This window comes from Saccopteryx leptura, chromosome 1 (genome assembly GCF_036850995.1).
Source record: "Saccopteryx leptura isolate mSacLep1 chromosome 1, mSacLep1_pri_phased_curated, whole genome shotgun sequence".
NCBI lineage: Eukaryota > Metazoa > Chordata > Mammalia > Chiroptera > Emballonuridae > Saccopteryx > Saccopteryx leptura.
Window position 1 is genome coordinate 27,913,879 of NC_089503.1, and position 21,914 is coordinate 27,935,792.

The following is a 21,914-nucleotide window of genomic DNA, read 5'->3' on the forward strand; positions in this document are numbered from 1 at the left end:
TATCTAGCCTCTCTCATCCATTTCCTAGCAGTAAATTAGGTATTTATTTAAGTACCAGGGTTATTATTTCTACCACCCACCAGCTAAGCTGCTCCACAAATCAAAGAAAATAATTAACAGAGTAGTAAGAGAGCACAGACATACCTCGTTTTATTATGCTTTGCTTTATTGAACCTTGTATCATAGTGTTTCATTTTTTACCAATTGATGGCAAGACCTTCCACCAGCAAAAAGATTATGACTGGCTTTATTGTGATATTGCTTTATTGTGGTGGTCTGGAACCAAAAGCACAATATCCGGAGATATGCCTGTATATGTAATAACAGCTAAAAAGACTATCCATTCAACATGAGAAAGCTTTGTTCAAACAGGAAATTAAAATAAGAGAAGAGCAAAATTATGAAGATTAAGGTAGTGAACAAAGAGAATAAAAGAGTTATCAAAATTATGAGGTTAACAGAAAGAAAATGAGTTAAAATATAGGTTCTTATTCTTAATTTCATTTATATTTTCATTCCAAAGTATTTTAGAAGTGCATACTGATTGAAACAGAATCAGAATCACAACACTGTAGTGTGTTAAAATGGAGGACAATCTAATTCTTACTAGCTCTGCTACACAAGAAACATCACTTAACCTCTCTGAAATAGAAGGAATCCCACATTGCAAAGGAAATCTACAGATCAGCTTACAGCTAATGTCTGTAAAGCATGGATGGCACAGAGTCAGTTCTCAATAAAGGGCAGCTGTTATCATGTTATTGAATAAGAGCACCAACCCCATGCTTCCGTTTGAGGCAACCACTTGTAGAAAGTTCTTTCGAAATTTCACAGAATTGCAGAGGTGGCCTCGGCATAAGTGTGATTTCCTAAGACCTCAACAAACAGAATTATAAGTGTTTTCCTACATATTTCAAAAAATAGTCTTTCTACTGTAAAACCTAGCTATAACTTGGAGAAGTGCTTGTTTTCTATCTTCTAATAAGGTTTTCTTAAAATTAAGTTATAAATGCCCCCAAATAAAGTACAGAAATGCCAGTCATGAAAACAGACAGACTTACCAACAGTGGAAAATCGAATTGCAATAGGAGTCTTCTTTCCAATATGCTCAAACACCTTTGCCTTGGAGTATCTGGTAATGTCATGTGTGACCTCAAAGTAGCCAAAAGCCCCTATGAGAAGGACAAAGACATCTTCATCATGAGACCATCACTCAGACTATCAGACCCTCAATAGGCATCTAGGTAACAAGAGAAACTGACGGTTTAGCAATGGCGTTCTGGGAGCTTCCAATACCATGGGGTTAAGGGAGCTGTCCAAACACAACATGATGAGAGCAAAATTCAAAGCCCCTAAACTGAGTGCTACTGAGCTGGAGCCAGAGGAGGAGGAGATGAGGGGGGGGGGGGGGGCACACTAGCCAAGGTTGCCCCAAGGACACAGGGCTGGGAGGCCCCTGAGGTACAGGCATGACCTAGGAGAGAAAAAGAACAGAGAGGAGAAAAGAAAACGCAGGGAAAGAAAGAATAAACACTTAAGAAGGACACTACAGAGCCAAACAACAAACTGAATAACATACCAAAGTCATCATGGAAAAGCCATGCAAAACAAACAAAAATAACTGGAAGAGATGGAAGAAGAGGAAACAAAGAAATCAGGAAGTCCTAACTGGGAGTCAAAGTAAGCAGCTAAGAGAGAAACTTTTTCTTCTTTTCTCCCAAGCTTTCCTTTTCCTATTGAGTTTTTAGCTTTCTCTTAACCACCACCTCCATCTTTTTTTTCTGTAATAAAAGAAACATAAAAGTTTTACAGAAGTTTTGGACAAAACAGAAAAAGGACCACAAACGCACCACCCCAACACCATAGGCTCAGTTCTGCACAGCCCATTCCTTTATTCCTTCGGGCAGTGCAGCATCAAACCCAGTTACAGGTGCAGTGTGTCTATGTCTGCATGTCTGTATTCTCATTTAGTGCAGCATCAAACCCAGTTACAGGTGCAGTGTGTCTGTGTCTGCATGTCTGTATTCTCATTTCTTCACTAACCTGCATAATGAAAATAAGTTTTATTTGAAAAATTCCAATAAAATATTTTATATATACTGTTCCGTCCAGGGAAATAGGCATCACTTAATTACTAGTTCCTATCTTGACAGACATTTTTCCTTTCTCCCAGGAATGGATATTTGGCACTTCGCTAAAGGAGCACCAAGCCTTTGGGAAATCACTGTCAACCCCGGTTCTAGGAAACAAGGCTTTCACAACAAATGGGCCCAGCGCTCACCTGCTCCTTTAGCATGCACGACTCTCTCCGGAATCCTCTCCCGGTCAAAGTGTGCCATTTCATCAGTGAATACCACATCCTGAACAAGAAGGGGTCCCCGGGGACCCACTGTCATGGTATTAAGTTTGTCTCCTATTGGATGACCGGCCCCGGTGGTGAGGACATCAGGTTTCTAGGTGGACACAAAAGGAAAAAGAGTGCAGCAGTGTTAGAACACCGCCAACAGAAACAACAAAAAATGTTCATTTACACTGTCATGGGTACATCATTTTGCAATTTTCATACTTTTGACCCTAATTTCTTTTAAATTTCTGTGTCCGAAGTACTGAAATACAAGATACACGCCACTGCATGAAATTTATAGTCAGGTCTCAGAAGTCCTTGACAATCTCAACAGCAATCTGTTAAGAAATGTGCTCTGAAGAGCAGAAAGATACACAGACTGCCAACCAGTTCAGCTCCTGCTCTGGATACAGCCACGCTCCACACAGGGTACCCCCAAACAGAGACCCCAAAAAGGGATCTCTGAATGTCCCTGCTTAACACTGAATGTCCAAACTAATCGTGAAAAGATGGTCTCTAGAGAAGCAATGCTAGTTAGTGCCTTACTCAGAACTCACAATTGCTTTATTACCACCATAAATGTTAAAGAGGGTCACCCTGTTCTCAAGCAGTGTATACCAGCTATTGGCACCATCTCCTTCCAATTACAAAAAAATAGGGAGGGATGGCTGTTATAGTATTAATTTTCTAAAGATATCAAATGTCTCTGAAATGGGATAAGTTCTTTTACTGTAATAAAAAATTAGCTTAATCCACTCAATTCTCCCATTTCAGTTATACCACAAGCCTCTCGGCTATCCCTTCCCTGGGCTGGGAGCAGAATTTTCTAAGCCCCTGATTCTGGGCAACTCTTAGCCTCATCTTGTTCCATCATCAAGGGAGATGTGTGGGCAAAGCAAGGCTAACCCATCTCCATCCTGAAAGGACAATTCAAAAATGGCTACCGATCAAAGTCAAAGGTACCAATTTCACACACCCAAGAGCGTTATGGGCCCTGGCTGGTTGGCTCAGCCTCGGCCTGGCATGTGGAAGTCCTGGGTTTGACCAGCTAGGGCACACAGGAGAAGTACCCATCTGCTTCTCCACCCCTCGCCCTCTCTTTTCTCTCTATCTCTCTCTTCCCCTTCCACAGCCAAGGCTTCACTGGAGCAAAGTTGGCCCGGGCGCTGAGGACAGCTCCATAGCCTCCGCCTCAGGCACTAGAATGGCTTCAGCCACAATGGAGCAATGCCCCAAATGGGCAGAGCATCACCTAGTGGGCAAGCCAGGTGGATCCCATTCTGGGCACACACGGGAGTCTGTCTGACTGCCTCCCCACTTCTAACGTCGGAAAAATATTAAAAAAAAAAATACAAAAAAAAAGAGCATTATGCTCAGGCTTTCCACAACCTGGACTGAAATACAGTGTGTCCGTAAAGTCATGGTGCACTTTTGACCGGTCACAGGAAAGCAACAAAAGACGATAGAAATGTGAAATCTGTACCAAATAAAAGGAAAACCCTCCCAGTTTCTGTAAGATGATGTGGCAGCATGTACACATGCACAGATGATAACGTAACACTGTGTATACAGCGGAGCAGCCCACGGCCATGCCAGTCAAGATGTGGACGGTACAGAGAGAAGTTCAGTGTTCTGTGGTCGCTAAATTTGAATCCGTGACCAAAGTGCAACGTGAATATCGGAGCATTTATAACGAAGTGCCACCACATAGGAATAACATTACTCAGTGGGATAAGCAGTTGAAGGAAACTGGCAGTTTGGTGGAGAAACCCCGTTCTGGTAGGCCATCAGTCAGTGACGAGTCTGTAGAGGCTATACAGGATAGCTGCCTAAGGAGCCCTAAAAAATCTGTGCGTGAGCCCACATCAAACTGCACTGAATAGGTATGAAACTGTCCAAAGGAAGCAGATGAAGAGTAGTTTGATGAAACAGTCGACCAATCAATCAACCAACTAAAAACTGAGATGGTCTTGCCTGATGAAAATAAATCATGGAATTTTAGAGTGGGAATGCTGGAATTTTGCCACCATTGGGCCTCCTTCCCACCAATACAGGTATTGCCTCCATAACACCAATCCTATTTGGAAATGTAATGTGGGTAACTTACAAACAGCATTCACCATCTCTAATTCCTTACTCTAATAAATCACTTGTCCTAATTTTTTAGCAGCTTTCCTCACACAAGCTAATATATGTGGTTTGAGACATCAACAGTGGGTCTTAGGACATACCCTCTGCAGATAAGGGGGACTGCTATAGTTCCTCATATTGCTTTCCATTGTTCTTGGTGGGCTGCCAACCAGAAATGATCAAACATTGCCAGTGGTTTTCAATAATTAGCAAACATTTAGAATAATCCTGTGAAAAATAAAACCTTTAAAATGCACAAAATAATAACTATTACAAAAGAGGTGTTCACTGTCATGAAATTGTCTTTATTAAATAAGTCTGGAGCACTGAGAACTGGCATGGTCCTTCAATTTTAAAAAAAAAGGATTAAGAGGAAGGAAGAAAGAAAAGCTCAATAAATGAAGAATGATCAATCCACAAATGTTAAGATCTCTTTGCTCTTTGTAATAGAAACTACAGTAGTCACAATACTTAGTAAGATAATAAAGAACAAAAACAAAGAGAAAATAAACAAAACTAAATATTTGCTTGTTTTATATTTTGCAATCAGCCTGTTTTCTAATCTGGATAAAAATATGGCGTGGTCTAGATGTTGGCAAATAGAAATAGAAGCTTAGAAATTTTTATTCCATCACTCATAATGTGTCAGCCTCTCTCTCTCTCCTTCCATCTCCTTCCCTCTCCCCTCTTCCCTCTCTGTATCTCTCTCCTCAACACGATGACCCAGCAATTCCATTCCTAGGTAGTTCCCAAGAGAATCCAAAGCACTTGTGCACAGGAAATTACATCACCACCATTTCTCCATCCCAAATGTTGGCAGTGTTACATCAATTTGGTTATTAAGTTACCCTAAAAAAATATAGACCTTCACAGGCAGGTTTTATGATTCACTGAACAAAAAAAAGGGGAGAGGGATGAGCTAAGATCCAACCTCTCTCCATATAAAAAGGGAACTGTTTTAAAAGGTAAGGCCTGAAATATTCAAAGTCTCCAATTTTTAAGGAAACAGAGGCCATTAATTAAGCATAAGTATCCCAGTGGAAGAGCCTGTGGCATTATTAGCAGCAAGCAACAAAGTTCCCATTTGAGTTCCATCCAAGCTGACTGGGAGTACCTGCAGGATCATCTCCTTCCCCTCCGTGTATTTTAAGAGAAAGAGAAATAAAGATCTTTAAGAAGATACAAGTCATACCTAGGAACATACTTGACTCAATGCTTACTTATTAAAGTTTACAAAATTCCCAGCTCACTTGTCAGCAACAAAATCTGAATACAAGCAGAGACGCCCAATAAACTGTTTCACATTGGTTAACACTGGTTCGAAGGATACACCCAGCTTGGCATTCTGCATCTGGTCTTGAAGGAGACAACATGGTGCCCTCAGATAGCAGCTCCAAAACTTAAAGCTTGGAGAGCCCAATAAAAGTAAAAACAACTTGGGGAGTAAGAGAGAGGATACTGATACAGAGCTGTCCACTAATATAAAAGCATTTGTCAAGCAAAGGGAGATTTAAAAAACATACCATATGTTACTGCCATAATTTTCTAACAGAAAGAATATTTTAATGTCAGAAAGTAAGAAGAAAATAATCTTTAAAAAGAGATTGTCTTTTTGCCTTTCACCACATCACAAGATAGCTGGATAGATTTTCGCCAAACACGGAATGTATGGTTTGCATAATGTGGTAGGGTCAGCTACCTGGACTCAGAGGTGGACTACATTTCCCAGCTTCCCTCATAGTTCGTTTTCGGTGTGGCCAGGTGACAGAGTTCTAGCCAATGGACTGTGCATAGAAGTGACCTACACCACTTCCAGCCTGACCCCTAAGCCTCCCCCACACACCCTCTCCATGCTCTTAACAGTCTGTGGCTAGACAGTGACACTCAGGGCAACCTTAAAAGTCATGGGATGACAAAGGGGAAGCCTCCTTCAGCCTAAAGCCTTCAATAACTATGGGCAGAAGGATACTCACTCTCCCCTTCAACCTCAAACCACTTTGGCTCATCATGTAATAGAGAAATAAATTCCTAATATGTTTACATCATTATATATTTTAAGATCTAGATCTATTGTTACAGCACTTAACCCACACATGATTCAACGTAAACATGGGCTATGAATCAATAATAAAAAGAAAATCCAATTTTTAAAAACAAAGGATTTGAACAGATACTTCCAAGGAACATATATCAACAGTCAATAAGGACATAAAAAGGTGCTCAGCACCACAGAGCATCAGGGCAATGCAAATTAAAACTGCAATGAGATACCACACCCACCAGAACAGCTAAAATTAAAATACTGACCACACCAAAAGCTGACAGATGTGGAGCTACTGGAACTCTCATCCACTGATGATGGAAGTGTAAAATGGTTCCATCGCTTTGGAAAAAGGCTGTTAGCAGTTTCTCAGAAACCATTCACATACCCTACGACCCAGCAATTTTACTCCTAGGTATTTCCTAAGAGAAATGAAAGCATATGAGCACATAAAGACTGGTATAAGGTTTTACATGGCAGCTTTATTCACACTAGCCAATCCCTAGAAATAGCCCAGGTACCCAGCAACAGGATGAACAAATAGTAGCATATTATTCAATAGAATACTACTCAGCAATTAAAAAAAGAAAAGATTGATATACAACATGAATGAATCTTAAAAAACATTTTTTGCAACTAGCCTATGAGGGTGCAGTGGACACAGCATCGACCTGGAATGCTGAGGTTGTCAGTTCAAAACCCTGGACTTTTCTGGTCAAGGCATATCATACAAGCAATCAATGAACAACTAAAACTGTGGCAACTCTGAGTGGATACCTCTTGACCCCTCCTACCTCCCTTAAAATCAATAAATAAAATTTAAAATATATATATTTTTGCTGAATTAAAGAATCATTACACAAAAAAGTACATAAATCAACAGTTAAGAAAAAAGATCAGCAGTGGTTGCGTAGGGTGGGATTCCAAGAGATGTTTGAGGAACAACATGAGGGAACTTCCCAGGGTGGTGATAATCTTCTGTATCTTGATAAGGCAATAGGATTCAGAGGTGTATATATCACAGAATGACCTACTTATTTGTGTATAAGTATTACCTTAAAAACATAAACCCTGAACTTTGTTCATGGGCATACTTAGTGTTTAGGGGTAAAGTCTACTGATATCTACAACTTTCTCTGAAATGCATCCAAAAATAAAAAAATGGGTTAATGAATGTACTAAGGGATGGACAGACGGAACACATGTAATAAAACATATAAAGCAAAATGTCCATTGTAGAATCTAAATGGTGGATATATGGGTATACACTGCCCAATTCTTTCTACTTTTCTGAATGTTAGAAATTTTTTATAATAAAGCATCTGAAAATTATACAGACTTTGTGACATAAGCAAAATTCTTTTTGGGCCTCGGGGGAGGTCGCTTCAAAAACTAAGCTGTTTGCACTCAGAGCAGCTACAACAAGTCATTAATGGGACTGCCAGTCAGGACAATGTACACAGTGCATTACAATACCATGGTAGAAGAGACAGCAGTGTTTCTACCATGAGTCCCCAATGACAGAAATGCTTTGTAGGCCAGCTATTTCTGAAATAGGCAATCATTTAGGGCAAATTACCAGCAGGGTCTTAACAATTTAACAACAGTCAATGATTCTCCCTAATAATGAAGAGGCAGCTAGTCTCATAATAAAGAGGAGTCCTTTAAAAAGGAATAAATTATGTTTTATGAAAAATTCATTACATTATTCATATTTTCCTCAATTCACCAAGTATTCATGAAAACTTCTAGGATTTAGCAACCACTGGGCACAGAAAAAGTTCTGCCCCCAAGAGCTGAGTTCTGATTTTGATTCTGCCACAAATTAGTTGTATGTGTTTGATTAATAAGACCCAAGTCTCTCTGGTTCACTTTGATTAAAACCTCATAAAAACTGAACTAGCCTCCTGGCATACAATCAAGGACAGGATGAGAAGAGACTTGCCAGGCCCTTAATAGCAGTCTTCTCACAAACAGGGAATGAACTGAAGCAATCCATGTGCAGTTAGCATGAATAACCCATTTCATGAATACTTAGAAGAGCACTAGGCAAGATGAGAAAAAGCTCTACTCTAGTCCTCTCTCTGCCATGAACCTGCCACCACCGGAAATGGGCAAGTCCCTTAGACTCTCTGGGCCAATGTGATAAAAGATGACTCAAGACTACATGTGCTCTTATCTAATCCAGCCTCCTCAAAGATGCCCCTTAAAATTCTGGGTACTGGCTAGGAAGTAGGTCCCTCCTTTTACACTTTACAGATTCCTCCATAAGAGCCCTCACCACAGTGGATGGTAGTCCACTGTTTATTTATCTTGCCTCCCAAACTAGACTTTGAGCTTCTTCTCCACATCACAGATCTGGCCTTGCTGAAATCTGTACCCCCCCCCCCCCCTGCACCGTGCCTAGCACATGCAGGCACTCCAAGAAGATCGGTGAATGAACGCATTCACTAATCGCTAATGTCACTTCTAGCTCAAAAATGCCAGGTTTGATGTTTTCCAGTGCCCGTGGAATAACGGATGTAAATATATATTTCATTTAGTCGTTTAATGCTGTGCATACTAAATATCAGTCAGTCACCGTGATTGGTGCTGGGATCACCGAGACAGCAAAGCACAGTCCCTAATCCCACGGCAGCCGCTAATAGGGAAGCTTGTAGTGATTGTCTGAGCCAAGTCAGAACACAGCCTGCTCCCACTTCCCCCTCACTTCCTTTCTTGCAGCTGCCGTTCTCTGCCTCTTTCGCCACGCGCCTCCATTTCTCCCTCAAGCTGCGACCTCTGTCCCAGCTGGCAAAAGAGCACAATTCTGAGCCAACCACCCGCGAGTCCCACAAGCCGTGAAAACCTGCACCAACCAACCCACTCGGGACAAATCCTGCAGGCCTGCTGCCCCCGCCTCAGAACCCTCTCCCCTCTTCCCAGCGAATGTGACCCCATCGGGAACGACCAGCAGCCCACCCCCCGTCCGGGATCAAGGGGACAGCCCCCGCAACGTCGCCGCGCCGGGAAGGCCAGGGCCGTTATTCAAGGACGCTCTGCTTTCGGGGAGCGCAGGGTGTACCTCCTTGTTCCGCTGCTCCTTCCAAATCTTCAGCTGGTCGCGGGCTGGATCCCGGCTGTCCGCCATGGTGTCAGACTTGCTTTACGGAACGCTGCAAGCGGCCTCGGCTGGCGCGTCTCCACCTTCAGCAGGCCGACCGTCCGCGGACCCGGAGATGAAGCGGGCGTCTTCAGAGTCCGCCAATCAGCTCCGCCCCCTCGGGAGGACCGCCTCCTGATTGGCCACTCGAGCGCCAGGCCCGATGGGATTAAAGCCAAATAAGGGCAGGAGCAGGGGGGTGAGGGGTAGAGGAATGAAGAGCAGGGGTGGATTGAGAAGCTCGATCTTGAGGGAGGAACCACGCCCCTCCGACCTCCAAGCCCCGGGGTTAATGAACCCCGGGCGGACCCCGGGGTGCAGAGATCTGACCCGCACCTCTGGTTATCAGCATCTTTCAGGCTGCCCTGGGACCCGCTGTTGATGACCTGCTAGTTCTGCCGAGGCCCTGCTGGGTGGAGCTTGAACTCTGGAAATAAGCTCGCAGCTCTTAGAAGTCAAAATACTGGTTAAATTTTTCTCTGGAAAATGAACCTTTGACATGTATACCCTAAAGTTAGTATTATAAGGTCTACCGGAAAGTTCTGTCCGTTTCTATCACAACAAGTTTTGACAGGTAAGCACCTGTTTATTTGGCGCATGTGTGCCTCTCTATTTTTATCACTTAATGTATCCATACTGACGTAGCAAATGAACTAAAACAAAGTTGATTCACGTTAGTCTTATGTGTGAAGGGATAGTGTACCCATGGCTACTGATAAAGTTCATTTACGCCACTGTAATTTTTACGAATTTCAACAAGGAAGAAATGCTACAGAAGCATGTAGAAATTTATTGAAAGTGTTTGGTGAAGGAATAATACCGACTATCCCTTGTTTTTGTCCTTACAAAAATTTTTGAAGGGCAAAAAATTCAAAAATGAAGAAGATATCAAACAAGCACTGACTGGTTCAATTTTTCGCATCAAAAGATAAAACATTTTTCAAAAATGGGATATACAAATTGCCCTCACGCTGGCAAGAAATCATTAATAATAATGGCAATTATATTATTTAATAAAGTATATTGACGGTAAGAAAAATTTGTATTTTGTTTTATTCCAAAAACGGACAGAACTTTCCGGTAGACCTTATATTTTGCAACTGAAGAATTGATGGAAATTTGGAAGAAATGCCAACCCTGATAATGCAAGTAAGGCTCACCTGGTAATCTTACTTTCAAATAACGTTACGTTATTTTTTCTTTAAGACAGACTATGCACAAAAAATGTGCCATTTTGAAAAACATAGAAAAATGAAACATTGACAAGTTCTTGATGGCCTTAAGAGTTTAAAATCCATAGCAAAAAAGATCAGCCTTTTACCGTCCCCTTTGGATTAGCAGCTCTCTTTTTTCAGCATCTACTATGTGCTGCCAGAGGATGCTAGACAGTTGCCAGACTATCACTTCATCTTAACAATCTCGTGATGTAAACTTTATTCCCGTTTTAAATATGAATAATCTGCTTAAGAGAGTTGGAAGAACTTGCCTAAAGCTTTAAAGCTAACTAAATGTTAGAGCTTAGATCCTTGGTGTTCCCATTTTAAAGCCTGAGAGACCCTGAACCACTCTGTTAGCCTGCCTTTCTAAGAATATTGAAAAATTCTGTGTCTTTAAAGAATATTATAGTTGAAAAATAAAATATGTATTTAATAAGTGATCAACCAATTTGTCATTGTGAGCAAATGGATTGAATGATTTCCTCCTTCAGGTGCTAAAATTTAACTTTAAACATCTTGATATATAAATATACTATCATCTTTAAATTAAAATTTCTCAGTATTTAAGTTTGATTTTTTTAATTAACCTACATATAACCAGTGTAAGTTTAATAGTGTAAATTTCAAATGTTCTTGATTTTACAAAAATGTGATATCAAGAATCTAAATCAGCAATTTTCAGCCTGTTTCATCTCATGGCACACATAAACTAATTACTGTACTAAAAATCTGCAGCATGCCAAAAGTATAGTTTTTGCTGATCAGACAATAGCTTTTTTTTTTTAAGAGAAAGACATCGATTTGTTGTCCCATTTATTTGTTCACTCATTGGTTGATTCTTGTATGTGCTTTGACCAGGAATTGAATGCAACCTTGACATTGACACTCTAACCAACTAAACTACCTGGCCAGGGCAAAAAAAAAAAAAAAAAAAAAAAAAAAAAAAAAAATATATATATATATATATATATATATATATATAATTTTGATTCATTCACAAAAGACAGCTAATGTTATGTTGGCTGTTGTCATTTTTTTATTTTACAATCTAAGATAAAAGAGGTCGGTGCTTCTGACTAGTCAGGCATTGCATGTTTAAAAAGTTATTGCTGCCATGGTGCATTGGTTGAAAATTGTTGATCCAAATCATAAAAGTTTAACTTCTGTAGTTCATTAAAAAAAACAACAGGTTGATCTTCATTGCCCTATATTTTTCCTTCATTATACTTAACACATTTGTAAAGATGCTATCAGCTGTGTGACTGTGTGATGTCTCTTGCTACCCACTCCATCCACACTACCACTAGAGTATAAACTCTGTGAGGGCAAGGCCCCTTGATTTGCTCTCTGTAGTATTCCTGCACACCTAGAATTAATTGAGTACTCTGTGCCAGGAACTGTTTTAAGCTTTTTGTGTGCATTTTCTCAGTTAACTCTCCCAACAATCCTATGAGTTAGGTACTAATATTATTCTTATTTTACAGATTAGGAAACAAAGGCATAGAGACATTAAATAAGTAAATGGTCCAAGGTTATGCTATTATTAAGGGATAAAGCCAGGATTCTAGTCCTGTCTATTCATGTACAAATAAATATTGAAAGAATCAAACCAATCATTTTCTTCATTAACTAAGATTAATATCAACAAAGTAAATAAAAAGACACCTGGAGTTACGTGTTAACCTTTGTTCTTTATATAAACATTGTCCTGGGTTTTGTTTTGTTTTGTTTTCTCTGTTTCCATTACTGTTGGATTCCTAAGGACCTGTTTTCAGTGAAAGAGAAATGGAGAAGCAAGACACTTTCAGATCATGTCATATCTTGCATGTTAAAATAAGGTGTGTGCTTACAAGTAACAACAGTGAAATTTATATTGGCTACGTAAGTAGAATTCTATTCATTGCCTTTGTGACTATAATTTACATATAGATCATTGTAAACACTTCTAAAAATAAGCCCTACCTTAAAAATGCATTAAACCATATACAGATGATGTATTATAGAATTGTACACCTGAAACCTGTGTAATTTTATTAACCAATGTCACCCCGTATGACATTAAAATATAATACATTAAACCGTATTTGTTTAACTCCTAAAGGTAATTCCAAATGATTGGTTCAGTAAACAAATTTGGTCCCAGATTTTTATATTTTATTAATATAAGCGCATGAATATTTTGGTTCATACTGAATGGCATTGTTATTAAGAAAGTGCTGTTCTCTGATTGTTCAGAACTTAATGAAGTAAAATGTACTGCCACAAAAGATATTATTAATTCTAATATCACTAAATCTAAAACTAAGCTTACAAAGAGGGCCATATATTAAACATTTAAGAGGAAAGATTGAGTACTGAACTGGGAAACTTTATAGACAAATTTTCTTTCATCAGTATTTGAGGGGGGAAAATTGAGAGAATGAATTATGTCTTGTTGGATGACAGATATATAAAGCAGCATAAGGAGTAACAGAAACTTAATCTTTTTATTTCTGTTCTGATTCCACCCACGCTCAGAGGAATGAGAATGTTCTACATATATATTTCAATCTTATTCTCTTCACAATGTCCTTGTGTTGTAAAGTCAGGGTTAGGGAGGAAAGAACGAACACAATATAAAAGAAAAGAGATGTGTTGCAATCCAGAAGGCCTTTGAGGGAAGGACAGTGAGCATCAATCACCACAGTTGTATGTTCAGCCCACTGCAGACAGCCTGCACAGGCTGGAGGAGGAAGTAGAATTTGCATTAAAAAGTGCCAGCAGTTTTATATGTGGTGATGGCATGTACCCTCTGCTCTACCTATTTTACTTTAACACATCTTACTCCTACTTTAATAAGAATAATTATTTAGAAGGAAGTAGCCCAGATGTCCACTGGGGTCTGCTAAAGGCCATAGTTGAAACTGTCCTAAAGGGGAAAAGAATCCATGAGCCTTCTGCATGTGTGATGTTATTTGACCTGGGTGTTTGGGAAAAAGTAAACACAGAAACAAGAATTTGGAATTTGTTATTACCTTAAATTCTTTTTTCTGATTTTAAAAGTAATGTATGCTTACTAATGGAATCTTGGAAAATACAGAATAATATATAATATAAGTAACCACCCATAGATGGTAATACATATCTTTCTTAACCAATATTTTCTCTTGTGTACATGTTAGAAAGAATCATATAAAATATATAATGTTGTGTCCTGCTTTTTTTTCATTTTCAGAACATTTTTTTTCATCTGAATATCATATGGTACAAAAGTATACATGCTTGAAACTAACCCAGATAAAGGTTCCTTCCATTCTTCAGGTCAGCCTTCCTTCAGAGGCAAACAAATAAAAGACAAATCATATTGTGTAGAACATGTATAGAAAATTTCTTTCATAAGAGCAAAAATATTTGAACATTTCTATATTAGTATAGTTTAGCAACCCAGTTTATGCTGATAACTTGAGTTGTTAGGACATATGTTGCATATGCCAGAGAACTCAATAGACAGACAGAGGGTAGTTTAACCCTGGATTAAGCACAAAACGTCTGATTTAATTTTTTTCTAATGTGTTTTAAGAAGATTCTTCATTTCTAAGTTCAAGTTTGCTTGGCCCTTTTAGTCTTTTTGCTCAATATTTTGACCACTTCTGTTTTCTTCCTTTTGCAGAGTCTGAGCTTTTCTCTCTTTCTCTCAAATTCTTGTTTCTTAACCCTTTGAGTAGTGAGTTTTTTTTCATGCTTGCTGACCCCTGGGAGTGAGTTGTTTTTTTTTTTTTCAAAAAATTAAATTAGTTCCAGTTACAGTTTCATTAACTTAAAATCATGTTTGTTTGATATTCAATTTATGGAAACAATAAGAACATACATTTGCCTTTTTTTAATGTTGCCTTACATATTTTTATAATAAAATTTTTTGTTATTTGGATGGACAGGAGGCACGAGGACATACATGAACGTTCGTGCTGCTCAAAGGGTTAAGCAGTATACTTAGCTGTATCTGTTCATATTCTTCTTGAGCTTTTTGATTTGATGTTTTTTCCCCATTTTCTTGGGAACAGTCATGGGTTTTCTCTTCTGCTATGATGTTCTGCAAAATCTGGCCACATTGTACTTCTGGCAAAGGCTGATCAACTCATCCTGACAATGGCTGGTCAACTGCTAAATTACTTCCTGAGACTGTCTTCTTAGGAAGACAAAATAGAGAAGTTTCAGATGATCAGATATCGATCTATGAATTGGGATTCCTGTGAGGTTCCAACTTTTTTTTTCCTCCATGGCAATTTCTTGAAATTTTGCTGAATCTTCTGTTTTTTCCAAATTGCAAAGCCTTGTGCCTTGTGAACACTCCCCAGGAAGGCACTGGGGTGACTAATTTGCCTCATCCTTTGTGTCACGTTCTTATACCTAAATCCAACTGGATAAACCTTTCCACCACCCATCCCAAAACTCGACCCACCAGCCTCATGGGCACCATGGCACACCAGTTGTGCCCTGTATCCTGCTTTTTTCACTTAACATTATAGGATGATATTTTTCTCAAGTAATTAAATATTCTTACACAATGTGACATTTTCCCCCATGGCTGCACAATATGCAATCAAAGGAGGGTTCCTTCACTTACACATTCCCTTACTGGGAACATTTCATTGTTTATAAATAACAGTATACTCAACATCCTTCCTTTGTATTTGTATTTATTTTCTTAGGATCTATTTCTAGAAATAATTTTTGTCCCAAATCATAGGAACATTTAAAGTCTCTTGCAACACATTTTCAATTGTTCTCTGCAAAAGTTGAGCCTTTTTACATACTCACCAGCACTGAAATTGTGAACTGTTAATAAAATGTTAAAGATAAGTAAGTAGTTAGCCGCTAGATGCCTAAAAACTGCCTCATTATTAGATTCTTCAGAATGGGCATCTCTCATGTTGTAGTCACAGCCATCAGCACCATCCCATGGGATTCAGTCCATCTAGTGAACGTCGACCATGTCCTAGGCACTCTGCATGCTTGGTTCTGGGGACCCAACACTGAAGGAGATGGGTATAGGCACAACACCGGACAATGCCACTGTGTGAAGAGCATTCTAGAGGAGAAATACAGCTGCTGTGGTAATACCTAAGCAGCTCCCCTATCCTGAACTTGAGAGGCCATGAGAGGCTTTCTTGAGGACGCAACAGCCAAGCGAATCTTTGGAGGATGAATAGCTGTTAAGTACAATGCCAACAATGAGCACAGTGTGATCCAGATCCACCTGTTACCACAGAAGTCTGAAGAGATTTCTTCTATTTTTTATTTCTTCTTAAACAGCTAACTTCATTATGAATCATAGTACTTTGACAGCTTGGGTCGGACTAGAGAGCAAGCAAGCATCGGTAAGCAGGCCATTTTCAAGTTCTCCCAGGGACACTGGCCTCTGTACCTGACTCGGACTGGCTTTGACTCCTGCTGCTTACACTTTCCCTTCTCTCGGCTGGGACCCTGCAAAGCCTGAGCCACCCCATCGTGTTTACCACTGGGATTGCTGGGCCTGGCTTGAAGTTATTTCCCAATGCTGCTGTCTTTGAGATAGTTTGATGATCTCCCTTGTCTATGCTGTTAAATATTGCATCTGTGCTAACCCTGGGTTTACATCTATCTGTATGCAGAAACCAGCCATGTGCTCTTAAACTCTGACAATCCAAAAATGTGACAGATCCTGGAGATAAAGCAACACATTCCATATGAACAAAGACGACACAATTATGTATCTTTGAAGAAGTGAACACTTATAAAACGCACATATTGGGGGGAACCATTGGTTGTAGCTGGCAATGGTAGACTAGGAGGACTGGGATAGGTGTCTCTCTCCTCCTGTTCTTTCCTATCAACCCAGATCATAGGCTGGCAGGATGTCAGGAGGCAAAACACCAGGATGCACGATTAAAATTCCCTGCTCTAGCTTCAGAGCACTTGGGTTCGAACCCCAGCACAACCATTTACAAACTGTGTGACCTCAGGCATTCATCTATATGTGTGTGTATATGTATGTATCTTTATACATAATCATTCAGTAGCTGACTGAGAGCCAGAAAGGGGCCCAGTGTTAGGCTATATATGGGGGTAAAGAAGTAGCAGGACCAAGGAAAAGAAGGCTGAGGAAGTGGAAGCCACTGAATTTAAACTTTTCCTACATTATAACCTTGCCTTGAACCCAGTGATTTCTTTTTTTTTTTATTTTGTAGGAACAATTTAAGACACAAAGACAGAAGTTAAAAAATAAGAAGATAGAAATTCAGACGATCAGGCTACATAGAGAAATGGTCATATGGTTTTCTTAATTCTTATATATATTATGAAGTTTAATGTATCAATAATTATAAAACCCCGAGCCATATGACAAAATATACTGTGAGCTTACTTTATATTATTATCCTGAGATAAGGATAATTACTTGACCATGAATATTTGTTTCCAACTGTTTCATTACTGTATAATTAGTTGATATTAATTTAGTAAATACTAGATAATATCTTCAAAAGAGGCACTGATTTTATGGCCGCCTTTGGTGGTGTTTAGAACATGATGTATCTTGCTGTAGGATCATGTTGTTTAGTTTTAGAGATTACTCCATTTACTGTTCTCTTGACAGTAACCCTTCCAACACAAGTCTTGATGTCTGAAGTTAATTAAGTGTGAGAGAAGCACTGTACTTATAACAACACACTTTCCTTAAACAGTCTGAGCTTGTATATCCAAGTATCTACAGAAAAAAAAAGAAATCAATCATAACGGAAACCTTGAACAAAGGAAAGTATGATGGTGTTGGAAAGGGGCTGAGGCAGCAGAAGCTCACCATGAACAAAAGGAGCCAAAAATACGTCACCAAGACCCCTCACACCATAATGAACCCCATGGGGAACATCATGGTGGGAAGAAGGATTCATCAGTGGCCAACCATAGGCTGCACAGACAGGGCATTCAGCAGAAACTATGGGCAGAAACATTGCATTGGTCTGGGGTCAAGGGAGGTGTGTGGTTTGTACCAGGGAAAGCGTATGTCCCCTTACATCCTATTCCCCCACCGTGTTTTACTCTTTGCCCCTCCCAAGCATACCAGGGTGGAAGCCATATGCCCTAAAGATGAAAAGAAGTTACTTGTAACTCTCAGAATATTATGTAACATGAAACATGATAATCTATGAAGTCAGCCATATAAATTATGAAACCAAAGTCAAAGAGCTAAGTGTTCTGTGCCAGCGTTTAAAAAAAGAAAAGAAAAAGAAAGACATAAAATTAAAGATAGAAACTAAAAAAGCAGAAAAAATTTTTTTGAGTACAGACATGTGAAGAGCACTCTCCACACCATGTCAGATGACCCAGACATCCCTCTCACAACCATTTCAGCCACCCTGTGCCTCTGTTTATGACTATATCCAGGGAATGAAAAGCAGATCAAAACATTGTCACTACCGCCAATGTTTGTAGCAAACATCTCTTTCCTTCAAAGCATTCGAAATTTGTGGATGTGGAGCCAGGAAGGCTGAATCATAATTAAATGCAGATGTTCTATTATTTTATACTCTTGTGGACCTAAAAGAAACGATGACCTGGGTACAAAAGCTAGTGCCTTCCTGAGAGAGTTCCAAGTGACACACTGGGCTGTGAGAACAGACAGATTTAGCTGTGGGGACTGGGCTATAAAGGAAGGCTTCAAAGGAACTAAAAGAGATGGTGGTGAGTAGATGGAGATTACAGAATCTACCCTCATTAGGAAAAAATGGTGGTGGGGAGGAAGGAAATAAAGGGGAGGGGAGGGGAGGGGAGGAAAGGGGAGGGGAGGGGAGGGGAGGGGAGGGGATAGGAGGAACTAGAGGAAACAGAAATGGTGATCAAGACTAGATTTCACCTGACCAGGCGGTGGCGCAGTGGATAGAGCGTCGGACTGGGATGCGGAAGGATCCAGGTTCGAGACCCCGAGGTTGCCAGCTTGAGCGCGGGCTCATCTGGCTTGAGCAAAAAGCTCACCAGCTTGGACCCAAGGTCGCTGGCTTGAACAAGGGGTTACTCAGTCTGCTGAAGGCCCGCAGTTAAAGCACATATGAGAGAGCAATCAATGAACAACTAAGGTGTCGCAACAAAAAATGATGATTGACGCTTCTCATCTCTCTCCATTCCTGTCTGTCTGTCCCTATCTATACCTCTATCTGACTCTCTCTCTGTCCCTGTAAAAAAAAAAAAAAAAAAAAAAGACTAGATTTCAGCCTGACCAGGCAGTGGCGCAGTGGATAGAGCATCAGACTGGGATGCAGAGGACCCAGGTTTGAGACCTTGAGGTCACCAGCTTGAGCATGGGCTCATCTAATTTGAGCAAAAAGCTCACCAGCTTGGACCCAGGGTCGCCTGCTCGAGCAAGGAGTTACTCAGTCTGCTGAAGGCCCACGGTCAAGACACATATGAGAAAGCAATCAATGAACAACTAAGGTGTCGCAACGAAAAACTAATGGTTGATGCTTCTCATCTCTCTCCATTCCTGTCTGTCTGTCCCTGTCTATCCCTCTCTCTGACTCTCTCGCTGTCTCTGTAAAAAAATAAAAATAAAAGACTAGATTTCACCTTGAAAATGTTGAGGAAAGTTCTGTTTGCTCCAACAAGGTCCAGAGAACAGTGGGTGAAGCAGGGACTAGATGGAGAGGTAGAGGAAACAGAGCCTGTCCTAGTGGAAAGGAGAGCCTTTCACTTGGAGAAATTTCCAGTTAGAGCCACACTCGCCTAGGAGATAGCAACACAGAACATTGTGTAACTAGTTCTCAGCCACTGCTATTGGTTAGGACCATAAACTTTGAGTGCCCCAGGTATGCCAGACCCTCAGGAAACCTAACTGAAACCTGTTTCCTGACCAGTGAACCACAGGTCTAGTGTTAACCAGCAGACAAGCCGATGGACTCGTTTTCTATCCAAGTGCCAGTTTCCCATCCTTAGTAACCCCCCTTGGCAAAACTACTCAGTGAATTCTTCTCTAAGGTGTGTTTCATTGCCTGGCAAGTTTTTAAAAAGTTTTTTATGTTTAAGGGATTTTTTTTTTTTACACAAAACCATAAATTAGAAAGATAAATGATGATGTGTATATAACAGAAAGGTGACTCTAGTCGCCAAAAAACCAGTAAAACCAGATGAAGTCTGGAAAGAACCAGCTAATGCTTCTCCATTCCAAGTACTCCCAAGAGGTGAAGACCAAGTTCACAAGAGCTGAATAAAGAAGCCAGCAATCAGGAAGCAAGCAGAGGCGAAACCACAGGAGAAAACAGAAAGGCAGCCCTCAAGATGAGAAAAAGAAGCCAAATATGAGAAGGGCTCTCCAGAACCCGGAGATCACAGGAGACGGCAAAGAAGCAAAGCATTAACAAGGAGAAGCAAAGGTAGGAGAGACCAATACAGGAATGCAAATCGATACTGCATGTCTTCATAAGTCAGAACGAACTTTTAACTATACAATATTTCGTACTTAAAATTTTGAATATAATTTTTGTGTATGAAATGTATATTCGTATTATAGAGAATAACAAAATCAAACACCCATGGACCCACCACTCATACTAAAAATTCAAACATTACCAATGTGTGTAGTCTTTTATCTATCCGTCTCTGACACTCTGCTTCCTCTCCTTTGATTTCTTTTATAGTTTAGCCAAACACAGAACACATACGTGTTCTGTAAATAATATAGTTGAGGGGTCTGCATGTTTCTGTTCTTTAAGTAAATGCTAGCACACTGTAAGTAACATGGAAACTGCCTAAGCAGAGTCCATCCTTAGAACACAGATTGCCTCATTAAGGGTGGGCAGGCAAAAGGGAAGTCTCTTTGCTTGAGAGCCAACATGTCTCCTATTCAGATCTTAGCTGAGTACACCGTTGGGAGCCAGATGTTTCTGGGCATGCCTAGTAAGCTGGTGGCAAAGGCCAACACAAAACTCTTTGCAGAGGTTCTGAGAACCCTCCTACAGAACAATGCATCCTGAAAGAAGACGAATTCAGTCATGAATTGTAGGACCCAGGCACAAAGCCTGAGTTATCAAAGAGAAGCAATGATTCTGAATACATAAAGCATGAGAACTGTGATGTAGCCTTTGGGTGCAAGTTTAATTCCAACAGTACTTACTGCAGGATAAAAGATTATTCATTTTCTACATCTGGAACACATAAGAGCCCAGGCAATACTGTTTTGACGTGCCACGACCAGATTGTGATATAAAGAGGGAGAGTCATTTTTCGTCACTCTGCCCAACCTTGACCCTGTGCAGGTTCGAGGTACACGGCAGGAGGACATGGTGAAGCCCAGTGGCACCACCGGAAACACAGAGATCATCCCTGTGCACAGGGGCACCCAGTAAAGTGAAATAGCAGCATCCGTGGCTGTCAGCTCAAACATCATTTCAAGACATGAGGACACTTAATGGCATTCTCAGAAATATTTGGAAGAAAAGTCGGTAGAGGTTGGACTTCCTGTGTCTGATAAGCTAGCGAAACTGAACTATGGCTCCATTTTTATCCTCAGACTGGTGAGGATACAACCTTAATATGTCAGAAGGTGACCCGACGTAGAACGAAAATACTGTATGGGGAGCACAGGATAATTCCGTTTGCCTGGAATTTAGGACCATGAAAGTTATTAGAGGTAAGTCAGGAAAGGTAGGCTTCTCCTATGTGCTATGGGAGCTGGACAGCCAGGTCAAGGGGTATGAACTTCTAACACTTATTCAGTAGGAAAAGGAGCCCGGCTGAAAACGTTTTAACGTTCAGTGGCATGCCCAACACTGTGTTTTAGGAAAAATAATTTGCCAGCAAGATTACAAAGAGAGAGAGAGAGAGAGAGAAAGAGATCATAAAATGGAGAGTAGAGATCAGAAAACAAGTTAGAAGGCCATGGAAGGAGTCCGGATAAATGGAATAAGAGCGGTGACCATGGGGTGGATTCTAGAGTGACTGTGACATGGAATTAATGGGGACTGGGCCCCACATCAGGCACATCACTGAGTGATGTTTGCAAATCATGATAAACTATGTAACTTTAACAGATAT

General features: G+C 40.3%; 1 protein-coding gene and 1 long non-coding RNA gene across 2 annotated transcripts in view; one reads left to right on the forward strand and one right to left on the reverse strand.

Annotated features, from left to right (window-relative positions):
- The window catches only part of CAT (catalase), a 28,766-nt gene extending 19,022 nt beyond the window's left edge, over positions 1-9,744 (reverse strand). Inside the window, exons 1-3 of the mRNA XM_066363441.1 lie at positions 9,580-9,744; positions 2,282-2,453; positions 1,062-1,172 (exon numbers count right to left, since the gene is read on the reverse strand). Coding sequence (XP_066219538.1) covers positions 1,062-1,172; positions 2,282-2,453; positions 9,580-9,645 — 349 coding nt within the window. The 5' untranslated portion in view covers positions 9,646-9,744. The remainder of the gene's footprint in view (positions 1-1,061; positions 1,173-2,281; positions 2,454-9,579) is intronic.
- A 1,003-nt stretch (positions 9,745-10,747) lies between these two features.
- Positions 10,748-17,086, forward strand: LOC136391679 (uncharacterized). The gene is made up of 3 exons (XR_010748883.1): positions 10,748-10,806; positions 12,637-12,755; positions 16,167-17,086. It is a non-coding gene; the product is annotated as an uncharacterized lncRNA (long non-coding RNA).
- The last annotated feature ends 4,828 nt before the right edge of the window (positions 17,087-21,914 follow it).